The sequence below is a fragment of the Suncus etruscus genome, chromosome 5, assembly GCF_024139225.1.
Source record: "Suncus etruscus isolate mSunEtr1 chromosome 5, mSunEtr1.pri.cur, whole genome shotgun sequence".
NCBI classification, from domain to species: Eukaryota; Metazoa; Chordata; class Mammalia; order Eulipotyphla; family Soricidae; genus Suncus; species Suncus etruscus.
Genome location: NC_064852.1, coordinates 129,092,713 through 129,114,451, shown reverse-complemented (window position 1 = coordinate 129,114,451; position 21,739 = coordinate 129,092,713). Strand labels below are relative to the sequence as shown.

Genomic DNA, 21,739 nt, shown 5'->3' with positions numbered 1-21,739 from the left:
ACTTTGGGACAAAGGGGTTCTGAGCTTATGACTTGACCTTCCACCTACCAACCACTTGACCTCTCTGGGCCTTTTTATTTCTACAAGTAAGAAAGAGGTTTGGATTTAATACTCTGACTCTTTTTGGTCCTGGGTCTCCTAATATTATCTTCTATTTGAGTTGATATTAATATAAGAAACACAAATTAGATCTTCCCCCTATCCTGCTCAGACTCTGACTTTGAGAGCTTTTTGCTGGTAAGTCAGAAATATGCACAGATCACATGAGTGATGCAGGCTTGTCCCTGCCTTGCCTATCAGAAAGGGCCTTTGGACAGTGGCAGCTGTGTGATTTGTGAGAACCATTGTGCTAGTCTGTGTGAAGAATTTTTTATCTTCAAAGCCCGTTGACTTGAATGAAAGTCAGAGCCCTAAACTTAACTGATTTCTCCATAGACCAGCTCAGAGCCCTAAACTTAACTGATTTCTCCATAGGCCAGCTCAGACAGAATGGATACATGCCTTGGCTTTCCTCTCTGAAATATTTGCACTTTGTTTTGATGGTGGCTTACATATCTGCAAAATGTTTTGGAGTTTTCCTTACCTGTTTATTTGTTCTTTGAAAAACCCCTATGGTTACCAAGGCAGTTCTTGTCTGTTCTCCAGAGACACTCACTTTTAGGATGCCTGGATCATGAATTTTACCTTTTTGGCTTACACACAACCATTGTGAAAACACAATTTAATTAGCAGTGTTTGTCAGAGTCTTTTGTTCAACATTAGCCTCTGAGAAAATAAATAGCAATCAGCCAGATAGCACCAATGAGTCAATATGGTTGCTAACAGCTGGAAGCAGTCCTCTACCAGGAAAGACACTACCAAGGGTCTGACATCGACCTCCTAAAAAGAGACTTCCGTTTACACTGAGAAGACTTGACAACAACAATGACCTGCTCTACAGGACATGGTTCTCTCTAGTGCCCCTTAAGTGTGAGGTGAAACGAGAGGATGCTCTGCACCATCCTGACTGCAATATGGGATATGCAGACTCCAGGACCTTTAATACAGAAGCATGATACCAACAACAGAGACTATGTGAGGAATAGAGGTGTATTGCCACTACAGACGATGACTTGAATTGGACAAACTAGTTTGCCTGGAGCCTAGAGTCAGTCCTGTGTCAGGAAACTTCAGGGGTAGGGTCTCCTTGTATTTAGACCATAATTTTTCTTTCCATGTCCCTTATATTTTGGTGGGCCTATGCAAACAAATGCCACTCTAACACCATTTTTTACTATTTTCCCTTGACTCCAATCCTTAAGAAAAACAACCCACTAAAACTTTTGAGGTTAATTTAAACTAGTAAGCATGTGCATGGAACTAGATAAATGTACTTTGCCCTCAATGTTTAAGGAGTTACATAAGTCTAATCTCTTTGGATTATATTGTGTGCTGCTAAGAAATAGTATGTAATACAACTGGGGATTTGAGGGACAAATTAATTGTATTGTACATGGGTTCAGTTTTGTTTTTCTTAATTTTCTTTGGTTGAAAGATCAAGGCTGGGATATCATCGATGGGTCTACCGAGAATTCTGCTTATGGGTGATTGGGCTTCCACTTTAACTTTACCCTGTCCTCTTTCTTAAATAAAAGTAATTAAAAAAATAAAATAAAAAAAAATGAAAAAGAAAAAAAAATATGGTTGCTAACAGTGTGAAGTGCACAGCCTCTTTTCTGCTTTTTTTTGGGGGGGGGCACACCCATTTGATGCTCAGGGGTTACTCCTGGCTATGCGCTCAGAAATCGCTCCTGACTTGGGGGGACCATATGGGACGCTGGGGATCGAACCTTGGTCCGTCCTACGCTAGCACTTGCAAGGCAGACACCTTACCTCTAGCGCCACCTTCCTGGCCCCCTTTTCTGTCTTTTGAGACTGCCATCACGCTCTCTTTCTCTCTCTTGCTCTTTCTCTACCATGTTGAAAAAACCCTGCCAGTCTTTACTGAATTTTCTTTGTGCTAGAACTGTTGCATTACTTTAAGGTCATTTTTATGGGTTGAATTATGTCTCCTCACCCTACTCCACCTCAGTAATTTGTATGTTGAAGTTCTTATCCCCAATATCTCAGTAGGACTGTATTCAAATAAAAGGTCTTTAAAGGGATGATTATGTGAAAATGAGGTGGATAGGGTGGGATCTCATCCAAGATGTCCAGTGTCTTATGAGAAGTGATGGGAACATGGACTCACCTCAGCTGACAGAACGAGTGTATGAAGCTACTAGCAGAAGGATCTCTACAAGCAAAAGGTCTCTTCAGAAAGCACTAACTGCCTCCTCTTAGTTCCAGGCTGGAAGCCTCCCAAAATGTCAGGAAATAGACTGTGTTGTTAGCCTCCCATTCTGTGGTATTTGTTTCCACAGCCATAACAAGACAGGACAGACACACAGACTTTTCTTCCCTTCTCCTAATTGAGACTTTGTTAGGCCACTCTGGGGAACTGGCTGCCTCACAGGCTGTGAAGATTCTATGTTACCTAAGACCTTTTCACAGAATAGAGCAGACAAATGAGGCCTCAGCAAAACAGGAAGTGTTCTGTGAAACTGAAGTCTAGTCTGTCTAGTCCATTGGATCGGAGCCCAAGTCTCTCCATCTGGGAGCACTGACCCCAGGTCTACAGGCATCATTCTCAGAGATCTGGATAGGCCCAGGTTCATGTTCAGGATTCTGTAGGACAAGAAGGCTGTATAAATTCCCATAATGTTCCCATAATAGTGTACAGTGTGCTGGTTGCTTGCAGGTCTAATTTGGGTTTTATACAGCCCATTCCTTCTGCAGAGGAAATGTCCTTCCCATGTGTGAATGTTCTTAGAGAAATGTTTTCTTCAATTCATCCAGGAATCCAATCTCTTCCAAACATCCTATTCCCAACACTCGATACTTTTTTTCCCCTTACTCTAATTCCTTTCATTTTAGTTTAAAAACTGCACTGTACCCACTTCATACTGTAATCTGGCCAAAGTCGAGAAGAGTGAGAGGACTATTTTGATTTTATTTATTGAATTGCTTGAACCTGAATGTCAAGGAAATTCTTTAGTTTCTTCAAATATAGTATAGGGTTAAGTAAAATTCTTGAAACTTTCTTCAAATTAATTTCTATGCCAAAAGTCAGTGTCTTTACCTGAAAATTATGGAGTTGCTCTTTTTGAACCTAAGTGTATTAAAATGTGTCTGTGAGTGTTCAATCATTTGCCATTTACCTAGACAGAAATAGTAAGAGCAAAACAGCATATCGTGTCTTCCAATTAGTTGATTATATTTTGTTTTAAATATTGTGTTGCCTGAAATACACATAATCTCCAGTAGGTCTCCATTAGACCTAGAGATGCAGGCTTCACTTTGTTTGATTTTTTTTTGGGGGGGGCATAATTGGTGGCACTAGGGGGTTACTCCTGACTCTGCACTCAGAAATTATTCCTGGCGGGCTTCAGGAACCATAGGACCATCCCTCAAGGACTTCAACATTCTTGTCTCACAGCTGCAGATTGTACCACGTACTCCTGGGAGCAAAGATAGACAAAGAGGAGTGGGGGGACAAGTACTTCCTGCCCAGCACATCCAGGAGAGGTTTGGGGAAGGGTTTTATCCATCAAGGACACTTGCAGTCAGAGCTACCAGAGCCCAGCTTATGATGAGGAAACGGTTCAGAATCCCTATTAGTGTCGCCACTTCTAGGTGAGCACATGGCTGAAGAGCATGGAGAGCAGCCACTTAGCCAGTGATTCAGTGGCCAAGTTCTGGCTGTTGTTAATACCCTAGTGCCATAAGAGTAGGGTGAGGTGGTATCAGAAATTTCAAGGAAGATCAGTGATGATATTTTCTATCCAGGCTACCCTGGACACAAGACAAGAAGGAAAAGAGAATGTAAACATTAAAACCTGATGTGACAAGGGCAGAAATGTGACTTTGTGGCAGAAGGAAGAGGGGAACATGGATATGGAAAACCTAAAATTGGGGCCCGGAGAGATAGCACAGTGGCGTTTGCCTTACAAGCAACCGATCCAGGACCAAAGGTGGTTGGTTCGAATCCTGGTGTCCCATATGGTCCCCCGTGCCTGCCAGGAGCTATTTCTGAGCAGACAGCCAGGACAGCCAGGAGTAACCCCTGAGCAATGCCAGGTGTGGCCCAAAAACCAAATTAAAAAAGAAAAGAAAAAACTAAAATTGAACTTCCAAGGCCTCCATCTTACTTTTAAATGATTTGGATATATACTTCCCATCTTTATAAATAGAGATTTAGACCTACCTTCTAGATACATACATACGTGCTTTCCTAAACTGATTATGCACATCACTTACTAGATTATTTTTCTGAATAAATGATTCTGCTGAATAGAGTGTGGTTCTTACAAAAGTAGGTGCTTATACAAATGATTGCCCAAAATACCAGAATCCTTACTGTTTTCTGGAGGGGAGTGGAAGGGGAGAATGATATTACATGCATTTTCTGATATGGTGCTCAGGAGCCATTCCTATTGGTGCTGTGGGACCAGGTAGTGCAGGGGATTCAATAAGGAACCCTCATGTCAAAAATGTGCTCCAATCTTTTGAACCATCTTTCTGGCCTACTGTTGAATTGGTGAGGATGAGGTGCAGTCAGGTGCTCAGGAACCATTGTGCTCAGGAACCATTGTGGGTGGTGCTAGGGTATTTAAAAACATCTTAATTTGTGAGGGGTGGTATTTGGACCTTTAAGTGATGGTTGGAGAGAATAGAACCCAACCTGAGTGCAAGCCATATGCTAAGGAAAACTAAATTGATCAATAATGTATTAGGCAAACTATAGGCTGTACTCCAAGTATCTGGGATTCTCATTAGGCTAAAAAGATAGCAAGGTGTAGCTAAAGAAAGGCCCCCTGGTGTGTCACCTGTCAGCCGTGCTGCTATCTGAGTCTGCTTGGTTAACAGTTGGTTAGTCTGTCTTCCGCTGAGCAGTACTTGTCAACAATGTATGTGTGCGATTTGTGTGACTATCTGGAACAAGGATTGCAGGACACTTTCAATCTCTATCGCCAGATCCCCCACTTTCCAAGGCTAAAAATCCATCTTTATGTGGGTGGTTTGTCTGAGTTATTTTCTGAGGAGCTTTTCTGTTACGGCATTGATGGCAAACTGGTCCCTTCTCCATTATTCATTCACCCGAGAACTGGCTGTGCTTGGTGTCTCAACTGAGTCTTGTCTAGTAAATCTGCCTGAATCTTTCTCTGTTGGGACCAGATATTAATCCAGAAGAAAGAGTAATTGGGAGATCAGCTGTGAATTAGAAAAGTGCCTTCATCTATTCATAAATCTATGCCATATCCTTTAACTTGTTAAAGACTGTGGGCAAACACTTGAGGTTTTAGGATAAACCTGTTTCCAATGCTTTCTCTGCTTATTGTCTTTGTTCATGCTTCTAACCATGGAGTCCAGAAACTCTCAGGGACAAAACTCTCAGGGGTTCTCCTCCATATAGACCCTCCCTAGTGTATCCCGTATTCTTCTAAGGGCAGAGGTTCCCAAATATACTTGTCCCACACCTCATTTTCAAAAAAAAAAAAAAAAAGTATACCCTGGAAATTTCCCTTCTTTGAGCAAACAACTAGCAAGTATCTCCGTTTGTCACCACAACAAATATCATCCCTGGATTGTTCTAACACACACAGATGTGCTGCCTACTACGGAACCACTGTCATTATCATGCTGGTGTTTGTGTCTCTTCTTCATGGACACAAGGAGGATTCTTCACATACTTAGTTCTCAGGAGTCCAGCATAGTATATATGACATAGGGGCTTCTCAGTAAGTGATTGTGGAGCAAAATTTATGGTTGTTGTGGCTCAGAGGGCATTTGTCTTATAAATTGTGAAGATTAGGAAAATAGAGTTTAATGACTAACTCAGCCTTTAAGAAATAGAAAAATGACTCATACTTAATTATACCTATATCTTGACTACTCTTTGTCTGAGGAAAAAAGTTTTCTTAAGGTAACCAACAGTTGGTTTGTCCTGCAGTAAAGTGAAATGGGGTGGCCTAAAGATATTAGAATTTCATAAGCACTTTTTCTCATCCTGTTATATTTTCCTCAATATATAGAGTCAAAGAGTTAATTTATTTTTCAAATTAGCCATTTTGATTTTCAATAATATGGTAGTTTTGATTTTTGTTTTTCTTCTTTTGGACCATACCGTGCAGTGCTAAGGGCTGACTCCTGGCTCTGCACTCAGAAATTACACTTGGCTGTGGGACCATATGGGATGCCAAGGATCAAACCTGGTCGGTTGCATGAAAGGCAAGCACCTACTTACTGTACGATCTTGCCAATCCACTGATATGGTGTTTTCTGATTAATTGTTTACATCGCACTAAGGACTAATGTGTTCTTATTTGTACGTACATTTTCTTCTACCAACCACCTGTTCCAATTTTGCCTTCTAATCTCATCTCCTCTGATACTCCCTGGCCTCCTGCAGTTGGAAAGGAATGAGGTTCTGAGCTTTTTTATTAGAGTCCTTTACCCCCAGCAACCAGGGAAGTGTTGGGGAACATGCATGTGCTCTCTGCTCATCCTGAACAGAAGACGCTCTAGTAACACATAGTGTAAATTCCACTTGATTAGCAAATCGTGTTAGTCATAGTCTTGGGCTGCACTGTAAACTGCAAGGCATAGAGGCAGAGTTGTAAGTTGTTTCTTTCCGGCTAGCAACTAAAAACTGACATTTCAGGAGCCTCGAGTTTGCAGGGCTTCTTTCTCTCAAGGATGTTGCTCTCCCTCTCCTTTTTCTCAGCTCTCTTTTTCTCTCCTACCCCCTTTCTCTCTTCCTCTCCTCTCCCTCTCTCTTCCTTATCTTTCTTCCTCCCCCTTCTTTTGTTCCTTTTTTCCCCATCCTCTTTCTCTCCTTGGCTATTTTCCTCTTCTCTTCCCTTTTTCCTCCTCTCCTTTTCTCTCTCTCTCTCTCCCTCTTTCTCTCTCATCTTCCTCTGGCTTCTCATCTACTCTCTACAGCTCTGTGTTGTCACCTCCATTCTCACCTATCCACCAGGAGCAGGACCCACCCCTGCCCTGTGTGATCCGTTGGAACTTAGTTACCTCTTTAAAAGCCACACTTGGAAGTATTGGGGTTAGATGTTAGTATTTTAATATATGAAACTTTGGAGTATTTTTGGGGTGGAGGAACACAGTTTAGCCCATGTGAATGATATAGAATTAAAATACCTTGTTTAAATAGTAAAGGGATTCTTCAGATTGTCAAAATTCCTCTCAGTGATTCTTTAATATATGTATATTACTTTCTTTCCTTTTCATAGATTAAAAATGATGCTCCTTGCCCTGCTGGTAGTTTTACTTTTGCTGTTTTGTTTTCTTTTGATTGGGGGTGGGGGGGAGTGGAGCAATGGTAGGGATCCTTCCAAGTGGTCCAGTATGAGAGCTGAAGACAAGGTGGTACTCAGTTTCCTCTGGAGTCCCACCCGCGCTCTAGAACCCTGCCCTTTCCCTGGAATCTGATCCTTACTCTGGAACCCCATCTTCTCTCTGGAACCCTGCTGTTTCTCTGGAACGCCACCATTGCTCTGAAACTTTCTAGAGTTTTCTCTCTAGAACCCCTATCTTTTCTCACCAGAACCCCATCCTTTCTCTCTAAAACTCTGTCCTCTCTCTCTGGAGCCCAGTCCTCTCTTCTTAATGCCCTTGCTGGTTGCCTGAAGTCACTAGCTTCCTCATAAAGGCTGCATAGGAGCCTGGTGGTGCCATTCAGTGGCAAGGCACATGCTTGGCACTTAATAGGTCTTGAGTTTGATCCTATCACTGTCCCCCAATAATTGGGCAGGGTCCCCTTTTGTGAAATTTGGGGATTAATGTTGAGTTAAAAAATAGGGGCCGGAGAGATAGCGTGGAGGTAAGGTGTTTTTGCCTTTCATACAGAAGGTCATTGGTTCAAATCCCCGCCCCCTATGGTCCCCCGTGCCTGCCAGGGGCTATTTCTGAGTAGATAGCCAGGAGTAATCCCTGAGCACTGCTGGGTGTGGCCCAAAAACAAAACAAAACAAAAAAAAGAAAACAAAGGTATTGCTGGGTCCTCATCTTTCTGATAATAAGGAAACAAGGCTATATTTGCCGGGTGCTTACTGAAGGCTGTTCTCTGTGTGGTAAACATCACAAGCCTTCAGAGTAGGTACTATGATATGGATGATTCAATATAAGGAAAACAAGGTTCAGAGAGATAAAGTCAATTCTCCAGATGCTTTTTCATCTTTTTCTCCTCCACCTTAAGGCATCTATTTGGTCCCAGGAACTAGAAACTATGAGTGTAGTATGTGGGCAAAGCCTTTAGCCCTTTGATTTGTGGGAAGTAATCAGAGACCAGAGACCAGAACTTATAGACTCACTAACTGAACTCCACATGGCAGAGGTTGATACAGAGCACAGTACCCCATAATCTGTGTCAATAGATCTACTTTGGATTACTTTAGGCCAGGACCTTTGGACTCAGGAGGGTCTAGGTTAAAGGGCAGTTGTCATGGTAACCGGAGTTCAGAAAAGGCCTGAAACAAAGGTTCAGGATAGGCCAGTGATTTTTCAGCTCTGGAATCTGTGGATTGACACTGGTCTGCAAATATTTTCTGGCAGTCTGAAAAAGTCATTGCCACTAACTGTTAAATCTCGTCAGTGAGAAAAAAAATCAAACCAAAAGACAATGTAGACCTTTGTCTGTCTGAAACAATGCTACAGCCACGGGATAAAAAATTCTAACAACAGTATGCTCTACACTAACACTGTTTGAATGAAGTATTGCTTTTTCCAAAGTTCAAGATGTTCCATGACTACATTTTTGTTTATTGCTCTGTTTCTGGTACCATTTTATTTTCATTTTATTTATTTATTTTGATGCTCTTGGCTTACTCCTGGCTCTGCACTCAGGAATTACTCTTGGTGGGCTTGAGAGACCATATGGGATGCCAAGGATTGATCCTAGATCAGGGCAAATGCCCTACCTGCTGTACTATCACTCCAGACCCTCTGGTTCCACAACTAGAGCATTTTTATTTTGTAGTATTAGATTTAAGGCAATACAAAAAGCACTACCGTAATATTTATTGCTTCTGTTTTGGCAGTTTACAAAATACTTCTGTTTCACTGGTCTACACTGGTATAAGAAGTTGGAGACCACTAAGATAGGCAGTGTGAACTCAAGGAAGATTGAATGATATTCATTTCATTTTTTTAGATGATATTATAGGAATGCGTTACAGCATGTTGATTGGAAAGAGCTACATTGGTTCTCCATCCTGACTCAGTATCTGAATAAGTAAGGAGCTTTCAAAAACATGATACCTGGGTCCCAACCTCAAGAATCTTTATTGAAATTGTAGGCTTTGACATCTGCAGGGTTTTATATAGCCATTTTAATCAATTTGATTTACAGCCAAAATTAGTCAGAACTGATGGGCTTGGTCAGAGTTGGCAAACTATAGCCTATAAACCAAATCTGACCAGCTGCCTATTTTTGTATGGCCCTTGAACTAAAAGGAGTTTCTCTACTTTTAAATAGCTCATAAAAATGATTAAAACATTATTTTGCCACATATAAAATTATATAAAATTTAGTTTCAGTGTTTATAATTCCAATTATATTGGAATATAGATGTCCATGCTCCTTCATTTACATGTTGTTTGTGGTTGCCTCTGTCTCTACAACAGTCAACATAGTTGTAAAGTCTGAAGTATTTTCTAGATGGCCCTTTAGTGAAAATATTCGTGGACCTCAAGAGTTAACCTAAGTTGAGGTCATCAACAGAGCTAGTTTAGAACTTCAGAAGAAGTCCAACATAGGTGTGTGCATGTTAGGTATTTGTATAGTAACTACCCACTTCTTTTGTTTGCTTATTTGTTTCCTGACAGAGGGACTCTGCTCTGTAGGAAGTTTGCTGAACACATTTTTTTTTTTATTTTTCGGCCAGACTCGTTTGATGCTCAGGGGTTACTCCTGGCTAAGTGCTCAGAAATTGCCCCTGGCTTGGGGGGACCATATGGGACGCGGGGGGGGGGGGGGGATCAAACTGTGGTCCTTCCTTGGCTAGCGCTTGCAAGGCAGATTTGAGTGCAATTTCCACAGAATAAGGTAACCAGGTCTCTTTATTCCACCAAGGATCCCATCTTTTCGTTTTTTATTTCTTTTCTTTTTATTTCTCTTTTTTTATTTCTTTTTTTTTCGGAGGGGGGGAAGGGCACACTTGACAATGGTCAGGGGTTATTCCTGGCTTTGCACTCAGAAATCATTCCTGGCAGGCTCAGGGGACCATATGGGATGCTGGAAACCAAACCCAGGTCATCTGCATGCAAGGCAAATCCCCTACCACAGTGCTATTGCTTCAGTCCCTCATTTCCTTTCTTAACTGCTCCCCTTCCAGTCTCTTTTGGCTTCTCCCCTATCCTGTGTTCTATATACTGTTCCAATGATTGTCCTATGTCCTCTGTTCCAATGACTGCTAATTGGAATATTTGCAAGCATTTCCTTTTCTTGATCCAGTGTTAGGGAAAAAAAAAAGCAACGTTTATAGAAAAAAATTTAACATAAAAATGTGATTGAGCAGGATTAGGAATATACCAGATTTATCCTATTTATTGATTTGATTTTACCTTTGAGTTTTTACCTCAGTGGTAGTTGATTTTAGGGGTGGAGGGGACATTCAAGTTAGGTAACATATGGTAATTTACAAGGTAACTTATCCTATTTATTGACTTGATTTTTACCTTTGAGTTTTTACCTCAGTCCTAGTTGAATTTAGGGGTGAGGTGGGACATTCAAGTTAGGTAACTTATATGCAAATGGAAACCAACCGAAATCAAGTAACCCCTGCCATCACGAGTTGTTTGGTACACAGCCACTATTTGCTTCAAAACCAGCTTATCCAGTTCAGGAGGAGAGAGATGACTGCCTCTAGGCTGAAAGCACCAATCTAGGCCTTTATTTTTGTTGTACTCACATTTCAGAGTCGGAGATTGAGAGAGGGAAAGTGAGATATTGAGATAGATTTATTAGTGTTTTTTTTTCTTTAGGTAGGTATGATGTCATGGATTTTGAAAAGTGAATATGTATCAGTTGAACTAATAGGAAAAAAAAGGGTTTGATTTCCAAATGGCCAATTCGTCATTCTTGGATAGTTTTTAATGACCTTCAGAGTCTCCTTGGAAAGCTGCTGGGCATTTTAGGATTTGCCAGGAAGACCACACTCTTCTTTGCTAGCTCTCATTTCCATCCTTCCTCCCCCGTCACAGTGGAGTGGCTGTCCTGCCAGGCATGCCTCCCCTACAGCACCTGGAAGGGGGCCAGCAATGTCATTATAGGTGGCAGTGTGCCCAGACAGTTTTAAAAAAAACATCTTCTCTGCTACTAATTAAGTTTCAGAAAGGGTGATATTCGTTTTTATATTAACAAGCATTGTGAGAAGACTGAGGGCAGTTAGAAGTATGTTGTCCAATTCCTAAGAGTTTATAGTAAGATTTTATTGTCCTTTAACGTAATCCCTCACCCATCCCCAGAGTTTGGAACCTTTTCTGTTAAAGGGTGGGACAGTTTGGGCAGGGCAAAGACCAAATAATATTTGCTTATTTTAGAGCTCATACTAAGGCCTCAATTTATTAATTTATTTTTGCTTTTTGTTTGTTTTTTTCAGGGTTCTGTACATTGGTCTTGCTTGCAACACAGCTCGCTATATTTATATTTCCTATCTGGAAAACGCCTGGACTGTTCTGCCCATGGAAGTTCTTCAAGGTAAGCCACAGCTGGAAGTATAATTAGTTGTTTCCCTAACTGAACTTTGCCGACTTCAAGTTCAGTGGCCTTTGGCATCTAGGTTCCAGAGGAAGGGTGGCCCTGCCGCTTCTGGGCTATGCAAATGGAAGTTAAGGAAGAGGTGACTTGTTAGGGCTTTGCAGTTAAGCTGAGTGTCGTTTTGTGTTTGTTGAGCCAAACAAAGCTGGATTTGGCTTAGACTCGGTAGTTAAACAAAGGGAAACTCCAAAATAAAATCCTAGGGATAACAGTTAGATATGCAGCCAAAGATGGTTTTAAACCATAAGAGTTTATCTTGGAAAGATTTGGTGGTATTTTTGTAGGTCTACTATTGGAAAATGTCCAGATTATTTAATATCTTTAGTTATTTAATATCTTTAGATAGGCTGTTGTTCTACCATGAATCTTTTACTTCTTTGCTTAAATGTCCCTACTTGAGTTCTTTCCAAGGCCTTGGTACCCTGTTTCACTTAACATATAACTTAGAAAAAAATGATAGAGCCTGGAGAGATGTAGGTAGGACACTTGCTTTGCACACTGCTGACCCAGATTTGCTCCTTGACATCCCATATGTTCCCTCAAGCACCACCAGAAGTGATTCCTTAGAGCAGAGCCAGAAGTAACCCCAAGCATTGCAGGATACATCCCAAATAAAAACAAAACAAAACAAAAAGCAATTAAAAATATAGACTAATCTTGTTATGTGACTTGAGTGTCAAGAATGTGTATTTATTTTGTTTGTTTTATATTTTGGAGAACACCAGGTGGTACTCAGGGCTTATTCTGGGCTCTGTTCTTGGGATCATTCTTACCAGGGCTCAGGGGACCATATGAAATGCCAGTGATTGAACCCAGGCCATGTGCAAGGCAAGTGCTCTATCCATTGTACTATCTCTCCACCTTCATGGATTTCTATTCAGACCTTATTGACTTTATTTTACATCATCTGGACTATATCCTGAAAATTCTGTTAGCAACTTGGCTGACCCATTCATGGTTGGCATAATGATTTAAACAGAGTCCCAGGGACTGCCCTGCCATGGCCAAGAGAGACTGGAACACAGTGACAGTGCTGCATAAATGCATTACTGTCTCTTCACGACTGTCCAGGCCAAGTCCAAGCAGGCCATTTTAGCTTAGAGATGAAGAGAAGATATGGAATCATCTAAAAAATGGCTGCTGGCCAGAATAAGTAGCATCCCATCACCAAGAACATGGCCCAGCTATGCTGGGAGACAGGAGCTGCACTGTGATTGAGTGACCTTGCAGATGGGCAGAGCAAAGGGCTGATCCCAAGGACCTGGCCTTGCAGAAGCTTCAGGTCAACACTGACTACAAGAATAGATGGATCATTTCCAGTAAAAAGGTTCTGGGCATTATCAAAAGAACCATTGACTTCAGACCTCAAGAGATTGTTGGGAAGCCCTTTGAAAAGAGTCCAAAGGTGAAATGAGCACAAAACCTTGGATTCAGTTTCTTCCAGCTGATGTCTTTAGGCAAGTGTCTTTGACCACCAGCGTGGCTTCTTTACATGGCCAAGCAGAACAAGAGTTACAGTGCTGCCATGGGACCCTTTTTCTCTTTCTTTTGCCAAACAAACACACTAACCACACTTAACTTTGTAAAGTGAAAAATAAACACACAACAAAATAGAGTTTTGGCACAAACCACAGGAGTTGAGGATTTCTGGGAAAGCCCAGGCCAAGTAATTAATTATATTATATAGTGATTTATATAAATTTTATCAAGTTTATAGATTTTCATATTATTTACTTTAGCTCTGAAGATGGAAATACAACACAAGAAAGTAGTAGGGCTGGCGTAGTAGTGAAGCAGGTAGGGGATTTGCCTTTCACATGGCTAATCCAGTTTCCATCACTGCCATCCCAGGAGTGATTCCTAAGCACAGAGCCAGGAGTAAAACCTGAGCCACTGGGGCTGGAGAGATAGCATGGAGGTAAGGCGTTTGCCTTTCATGCAGGAGGTCATCGGTTCGAATCCCGGCGCCCCATATGGTCCCCTGTGCCTGCCAGGAGCAATTTCTGAACCTGGAGCCAGAAATAACCCCTGAGCACTGCCGGGTGTGACCCAAAAATCACAAACAAAACAAAACAAAACAAAAACCTGAGCCACTGGATTTGGCCCAAAAACTAAAAGAAAATTATTTAGAGAAAGTAATTTGTTTCTGGTAATGATGTTTAAAATAAAAGATTCCCAATTATACTCTTAGAAAAAAATGATCAGAATAAAGGCTCATTCTCAAACCCTCCTATGGCAAAAACCCCCACCAAAATTCCACCCTATCTTTCTTAAAAGGAGAATAAGTTATATGTATATTACGTTTATAAAATGCAAAATACCATTTAATTGTGTTTTTCTCAGATATGATTGATGAAAGAAGATTTATAATATACAGGAACTGGCAAGATATTAAGAAATTATTACTGGTAAAAATTTAAATTCTAGAAAGATCTTAAAGTGAATACATATATCTTGGCATTGTGTCCTTTGCAGATAACATAGCGCTAAGTGTGAACTATGGCAAATAATGGTCCAGTAGCATGACATATACCAATCTGATTTCCCATCTCCATTTCTGCTCTATTGAGCAGAATCTGTTGAGCAGCATTTGTTGGTGAGTTCATGCATAGGAACCATCATGAAAGCCAGTAGGTGTGCCCACAGCATTCATTACCAGCACTACTCTGTTATTATACATGAGTAAATAGTGTACAATCTGGTCACCTAATATTCCATAATAATGCCACAGAAATTGCATTATAGTGTTACTTTCCTTTTTAATAATACAGGAATAAAATTACTTTCTTCTAAATTAGATCAGAAGTGGCATTTGCATAAATGACTCAAAAAAATAGAGCAAAAATGAGAGGCCTTTGGAAAATGGTTGAAGGGAACACCAAAACAAGGCTTGAAAGAAGAGACCAGAGCTGTCCTGGGCTAGCAATGTATCTCAGTAGAACTTGAGACCTTTGTTCCATCCCTTACACATATGCGCGCGCACGCGCACGCACACACACACACACACACACACACACACACTCACACAAAACCAATGCTACAGTGAAAAAAAACAAAACTTTTCTTGGGGCTGGAGAGAGAGTATAGAGGTTAAGGTACTTGCTTCACATGTGGCTGGCCCTGATTTGATCCTACTTGCTACCTGCCAGGAGTCCCCCTGCCAGGAGTGAATCCTGAGCACAGAATTGAGAATAGATCCTAAACACTACTGGTTTGGCCCCCAAATCAACAGGCAGCCAACTGATAAACTTTCCTTGTTACTTTATCGAAGATATATTCATTAGCTACTTGGGCTCAGTAAGTTCAGAGAATAGAATTATAATAAAATAATATGTAATAAAATATAATATCCACCTTAGGCCCTAAGTTTCACTGTTTGTTCTAGAAGACTGATGTATAAACATGTAACTAGTATACAATGTGTTTGATGGAATCAGGAAGATGTGCCAGTGACAAAAAGAATTTCTGAGGAGGAAATGATTAGCTTTATGCAGCCAAAGGCAAGGTGTGGAAGATATTATTGAAAGGTTCCCTTAGGAAAGGAGCTGGGGTTGGAATAGTGACTAGGTGTCTACCAGGTGGTCTATGTAGGGAGTGAACCTTTGAGTTTGACCAAGAACCATGTGTCAAAACACAACGTAGCAGGCTGAGTGGCCCTATGATTTGACTTAAGTGGTGTGCCTGTAATCGTGTCAGCTGCAAACCAAGATTTTTTTTTATATATAGTGTTTTCCTCAGGGGGATTAGCCCAGGGCTTTAGGAATTTGCTTCCCCTGGCAGGTACCAGTTTCCACATCTGTGTTTCTTCTCAGTTTTTTGGGCCTGTAATTTGAGTTTTCCTGTTATTGAGCAGAAGCGAGTATGAAGGGGACCTGTAACTAAAGTCTCCTAGTATAGCAGAAAGCTCAAGACCAATTTCAAGAGTTCTTAGTGTTTGAAACTGGTTCATTTCCCAGAAGTGTATGCTAAGCATTTCACTATGCCACAGAAGGGGGAAATCCCTTGTTTTTGTTTGACCCAAGCCCATCTCTTGGCAAACTGTAAATAATCACATGTCATTAAGCTTGTGCCACAGGAATTTGTTTGTTGACAGAAAAATGTTTATTTTGGATTCTTCCACCTTTACAGGCTTTGTCTAAATGGCTATAAAGATTCTGTGCTAAGTTGGCTCTACTGAGGATGCAGTAAAAATGAGAAATAAGAATGACAAAGCTTAGAGCGATACAATTTACAGGAAGAGTGCACTGCCATGATTATTTGCCCTTTAATTCTTGTATTTTGGAGGGCAATTGGGATTGGATTTGCAGGCCACACTCAGCAGTACTTAGGGTCTATCCCTAGCTCTGGACCTAGCAGCCACCTCTAACAGTGCCTCTGTGGGATAATGGGGTTTGGACATCAAACATGGTGCCTCTGTGTGCAGAGCATGTGCTCAACCTCTCAGCCATCTTTCATCTATATTTTCTTCTCTTGTGTGGGTAGGTTACTTTGGGTTTACAATGACCTAGGCTTTGAGACAGGAAGTGGGAAGTTAATCCTAATCATTGATCAGTCTTGACCAGAAATAGTCAGTGTTTCCCTTTTTCAATTCAAGCTAAGCTAAAGAGGGTTTTTATTTATAAAACAGGGTCTAAAGGCTGCCCCCTCTCACCACTACTATTCAATATAGTGCTGGAAGTTCTTGTCATAGCAATTAGGCAAGAAAAAGAAATCAAGGGCATTCAGTTAGGAAAGGAAAAAGTCAAGCTCTCACTGTTTGCAGATGGCACTATACTATATTTAGAAAACCCTAAAGACTCTACCAGAAAACTTCTAGAAACAATAGCAAAGTGGCAGGCTACAAAATTAACACACAAAAATCAGTGGCCTTCTTATACATCATAATGATAGAGAAGAAATGGATATCTAAAAAACAATCCGATTTACATTAATGCCACACAAACTCATATATCTTGAAGGCAACTTAACTGAAGATGTGAAGGACTTATACAAAGAAAACTATAAAACCCTGCTTCAAGAAGTAAAAGAAGATATGCAGAAATGGAGGCATATACCCTGCTCATGGATTGGGAGGGAAGAGATGGAGGCATTGGTGATGGGAAGGTTGCAAGGTGAAGGGGGTGTTCTTGTTATGACTGAAACACAACTACAATTATGTTTGTAATTATGTTGTTTAAATAAAGAAATTATTAAAAAAAAAAACAGGGTCTAGGGATATACCCTAGGAACAAAAAAATACAATACAAAAATGCCTTCCTCACTTCTATATTCATTGCAGCACTATTTACAATAGTCAGAATCTGGAAACAACCATGATGCCCTTCAACAGATGAATGGCTAAAGAAACTGTGGTGCACATACACAATGGAATATTATGTAGCTGTCAGGAGAGATGAAGCCATGAAATTTTCCTATACATTTATGGATGGTCATGGAAACTATTATGCTGAGTGAAATAAGTCAGAGGGAGAGAGATAGACTCAAGATAGACACAAAATAGCCTCATCTATAGTTTTTTTTTTTTTTTTTTGGTTTTTGGGTCACACCCGGCGGTGCTGTCACACCCAGCGGTGCTCAGGGGTTACTCCTGGCTGTCTTCTCAGAAATAGCTCCTGGCAGCATGGGGGACCATATGGGACACCGGGATTCAAACCAACCACCTTAGGTCCTGGATCGGCTGCTTGCAAAGCAAGTGCCGCTGTGCTATCTCTCCGGGCCCTCATCTATGGGTTTTAATAAAAATACAAGACATTATTGTAATAATGCCAAAGACAATAGTGATGAGGGCTGGAAGGACTGGCTCCTGATATGAAGCTCACCACAAAGAGTGGTGAGTGCAGTTAGAGAAATAACTATACTGACAACTATCATGACAATGAGTGAGAGAAGTAGAAAGCCTGTCTTGAATACAGGCCGGGATGGGGGAGGGAGACGGGACATTGGTGATGGGAATGTTGCACTGGTGAAGGGAGGTGTTCTTTTTATGACTGAAACCCAACTACAATCATGGTGCTTAAATAAAGATACTATTTAAAAAAATAAAATAAAAACAGTTTTTTTAAATGATAACTTTATTTAAACACCGTGATTACAAACATGACTGTATTTGGGTTTCAGTCAGAAAAAGAACAACCACCCCTTCAGCAGTGCAACATTCCCACCACCAATGTCTTCCTTCTTTCTCCCCAGCCCCTGCTATGAGGTCTGTCTTTTCTCCCTGTCACCATCTGGCTAGTCCTCAGATCACTAGGAGAAATAGTACCACTTGGGAGCAATGAAGGGGAAGAGATAAGAGATGGGCTTTGCTCCCTAATTCTGGTCAACCACCTTTTCCTCTTAAGGATTGCATGTATGGAGGAGGATGTTCTGATGGCCTTTTCTCCTCAGAGCTCATGATCTCAACCTAGCAAATGATAATGGATTAAGTCAACATTACCCTTCTTGGGACATCTAGAACGACCTGTGTAGGGTGTTGTATGAGATAAGTAACATTTCAGATGCTGTTGGGAATTGAAGGATATTTCTTTCTCAAGATCTTCGCCTCATGGCAAATGTTCTCTTGTAGCAATTTCCTTTAGCAATGCAGCTCCCACATGCAGCTGCTGTCATTTACTGAACATCTGACTGCTCCCTAGAAAGTGAAAAAGCAGATTTTGTACCCATAAGGAGACTAAACTTTATTTTAAGTAATCAATGGGTCTGAGCACTACTGAATTAGGTTAAATAGCTTAAGTTTCCAGGACCTCATTTCCAAACCCCTCTAAGAGTTTTCTTCTCTCCTCTTTCATATAAGAAACCTTTTAACATCCATAGCGGTCATCGGAAATGATAAACATTTGATAAAAATCAAGCCCAAATTGCTATAATCCCTTCAGTTTGAATATTAGTGGTTAGATATTAAACTGAATGAGATCAAAATTATTCTTGTGGTTCAAATGTCCTTAAGGAGAGTCGGGCCAGACTGGGATTACAGTACCTTGCCCCTTGAAGTACTTGAATTAATGGTGCCAACAGGAGGGCTGAAAGCAAGGTCTGTATCATAGGCTTCCCTGAAGGATGTTTGAGCACTGGGAACCAGGTTAAGATCATGATAAAGGAAGGATTTTAATGTCACCAGTGTGTATGTGTGTGTGTGGGGGAGGCTGAACTGACATTTCGGTAGCCCCTGCTATCTTACTGTGAATGCCTCTTCTTAGCTGCATGAGAATGATGCTTCCCTTCCTGGTGCATTCCGGAAGGACAGAGAGAAGTTTTGAAAGGATGGAAAGGATGACGATCTCACCCCATAACCAGGGAAATTATAAACTTAGTTATGATCTGTTATTTACTGTCTGGTTTAACCCTTGAAACACCTTGAGAAATTTTCTGTGTAGCTTAACCCTTGAAACACAGATACTTTGTCACATGTATAACAAGCATATATTCTCAGTATAGCATTTCTGTTGGAAAATTAACATAAAGTCACTAGTATTACTGATAGAACTAAGTGTTATCTAGAATAGTCTCATAAATTGTCATTCTGTACACTTGGCCATCCCCATACTTTATAGTTATTAAAATTACTTATACTCATTTTTTTTTTCAAAATAAATTGCTTGGTCCATTTGGAATTCCATTTTTCCCCACCAGCCCCTGGAATTCATTTTTTAAAAAGTTTGCTCCATGTATCCTTTCTGACAATTCCATCCATATATATTTCTTTTTTTTTTTAATTTAAGGTACCATGTTTTACAGAAAAGTTAATGTTAGGGTGTCTGGAGTCTAATGTTCCAAAAGCATGCCCTCCACCAGTGTCCCCCCTCCCTTCACTATTGTCTCAAGCCCCCCCCCCCCTTCAACTCCACTCCTTGGAATACTCAGTTCTGAAACAAGTTCTTAGGTTCTGTTATTTGCATCAATATGTATCTCTCTGCTGAATTTTTTCTCTAACTTATATTCTGTGCTTTGTAGTTTAATATTTAATTGTTTCTCACTTATAAGTACTAGTTTAAAATTCTTAGCTGTGGGGCTGGAGTAATAGTCCAGCAGGTAGGTAACTTGCCTTGCATGCAGCCATTTCAGGTTCAATCCCTGGCATCCCAAATGGTCCCCTGAGCATAGTTAGGTGTAACTTCTGAGTACAAAGTCAGGTGTAACCACTGGGCATTGCCATATGGGACCCTCAAACCCTACCCAAAATAAATAAAATAAATAAAAGTTAGTTGTACCTTTAAATGCAAGCATTGTGTCTCTAGGTAAGTATATGTGTGTTTTTAATAGGACCTTCACTCAAATGGGTGTAGGAGCATTGGGGTCTCTTCTAATAAGATTCTGTTGGTCATAAGGATCATTCCTCATGTGTAAAACTGTCAGGGCTATCCCAGGGATCAAGCTCAGGCCTCCCATGTTCAAGGCTGATGCTTTAGTATTTGAGCTCTCTCCTAGGCCCTTATCTGTTTTCAGTTCTTCAAAGAAACTTGCATTTAGGAACATACACTATAAATTATTATTAATTGGGGCCAGAGTGATGGTGCAGCAGTAGGGCATTTGCCTCGTATGCAGCTGACCCAGGATGGACCATGGTTCGACCTCCTGGCATCCCATATGGTCCCCCAAGCCAGGAGTGATTTCTGAGCACATAGCCAGGAGTAACCCTGATCGTCACTGGGCATGCACCCCCCCCCCACCAAAATTATTATTGATTGATTTTACAGATACCTGAAAAATGTACTGATTTTTCTAAGTTTTCCAGCCTCTAAATAATATAGGAAGTTCTACTCACTCAAGAATTGATAAGTAGGGGGCTGGAGAGATAGCATGGAGGTAAGGCGTTAGCCCCCGAGCCTGCCAGGCACGATATCTGAGCATAGAGCCAGTAGTAACCCCTGAGCGCTGCCAGGTGTGACCCCAAAACCAAACCAAAAAAAAACAATTGATAAGTATATTGGGGTTAGAGTGATAGCACAGTGATAAGGCATTTGCCTTCCATGCGACCGGCCTGGGTTTGATCCCTGGCATCCCATATGAGCCTGCCAGGAGTGATTTCTGAGTGTAGAACCAGGAGTAACCCCTGAGCACTGCTGGGTATAGCCCTCTCCTCAAATTTTGACAAGTATGAATAGTATTTAAAAACTCAACTTAGCTTAACTATTAGTATAGTTAACTTTTCTCCATGGCTGTCTGCCCATCAGTTGCATATCTATAGAAACATTATAGTACATTTGGATTTAACCTTCATACATGATGTTAGCTGGGGTCTAAGTTCGCTTTTTTGCAAGTGGCTAGCCAGTTGTGCCAACTCCACTTGTTGAAGAGGCTTTCTTTGCTCCATTTAGGACTTCTTGCTCCTTTATCAAAAATTAGGTGATTATATGTCTGCGGAACATTCTCTGAGTATTCAAGCCTATTCCACTGATCTGAGGTTCTGTCTTTATTTCAATACCATGCTGTTTTGGTAACTATTGCTTTGTAATACAGTTTACAGTTGGGGAAAGTAATGCCTCCCATATTCTTTTTCCCAATGATTGCTTTAGCTATTCAAGGGTGTTTGTTGTTCCAAATGAATTTCAAAAGTGCCTGATCCACTCCTTTGAAGAATGTCATGGGTATCTTTAGAGGGATCGCATTAAATCTGTACAATGCTTTGGGGAGTATTGCCATTTTAATGATGTTAATCTTGCCAATACATGAGCAGGGTATGTGTTTCCATTTCCTTGTGTCCTCTCTTATTTCTTGGAGCAGGGTTTTATAGTTTTCTTTGTATAAGATTTTGATATCAGCCTTGATACTATAAGGTATATAGAACAACACGTAGGTAAAACACTCCATGACATTGAGACTAAAGGCATCTTCAAGGAGGAAACAGCACTCTTCAAACAAGTGAAAACAGAGATTAACATATGGAAATAT

At 40.8% G+C, this 21,739-nt stretch overlaps 1 protein-coding gene across 2 annotated transcripts in view; it reads left to right on the top strand.

Annotated features, from left to right (window-relative positions):
* Positions 1 to 21,739, top strand: part of MFSD6 (major facilitator superfamily domain containing 6) — a 56,226-nt gene that overhangs the window by 19,637 nt on the left and 14,850 nt on the right. For both annotated transcript variants that reach the window (XM_049773192.1, XM_049773193.1), the window contains exon 2: positions 11,694 to 11,791. In XM_049773192.1, coding sequence (XP_049629149.1) covers positions 11,694 to 11,791 — 98 coding nt within the window. The remainder of the gene's footprint in view (positions 1 to 11,693; positions 11,792 to 21,739) is intronic.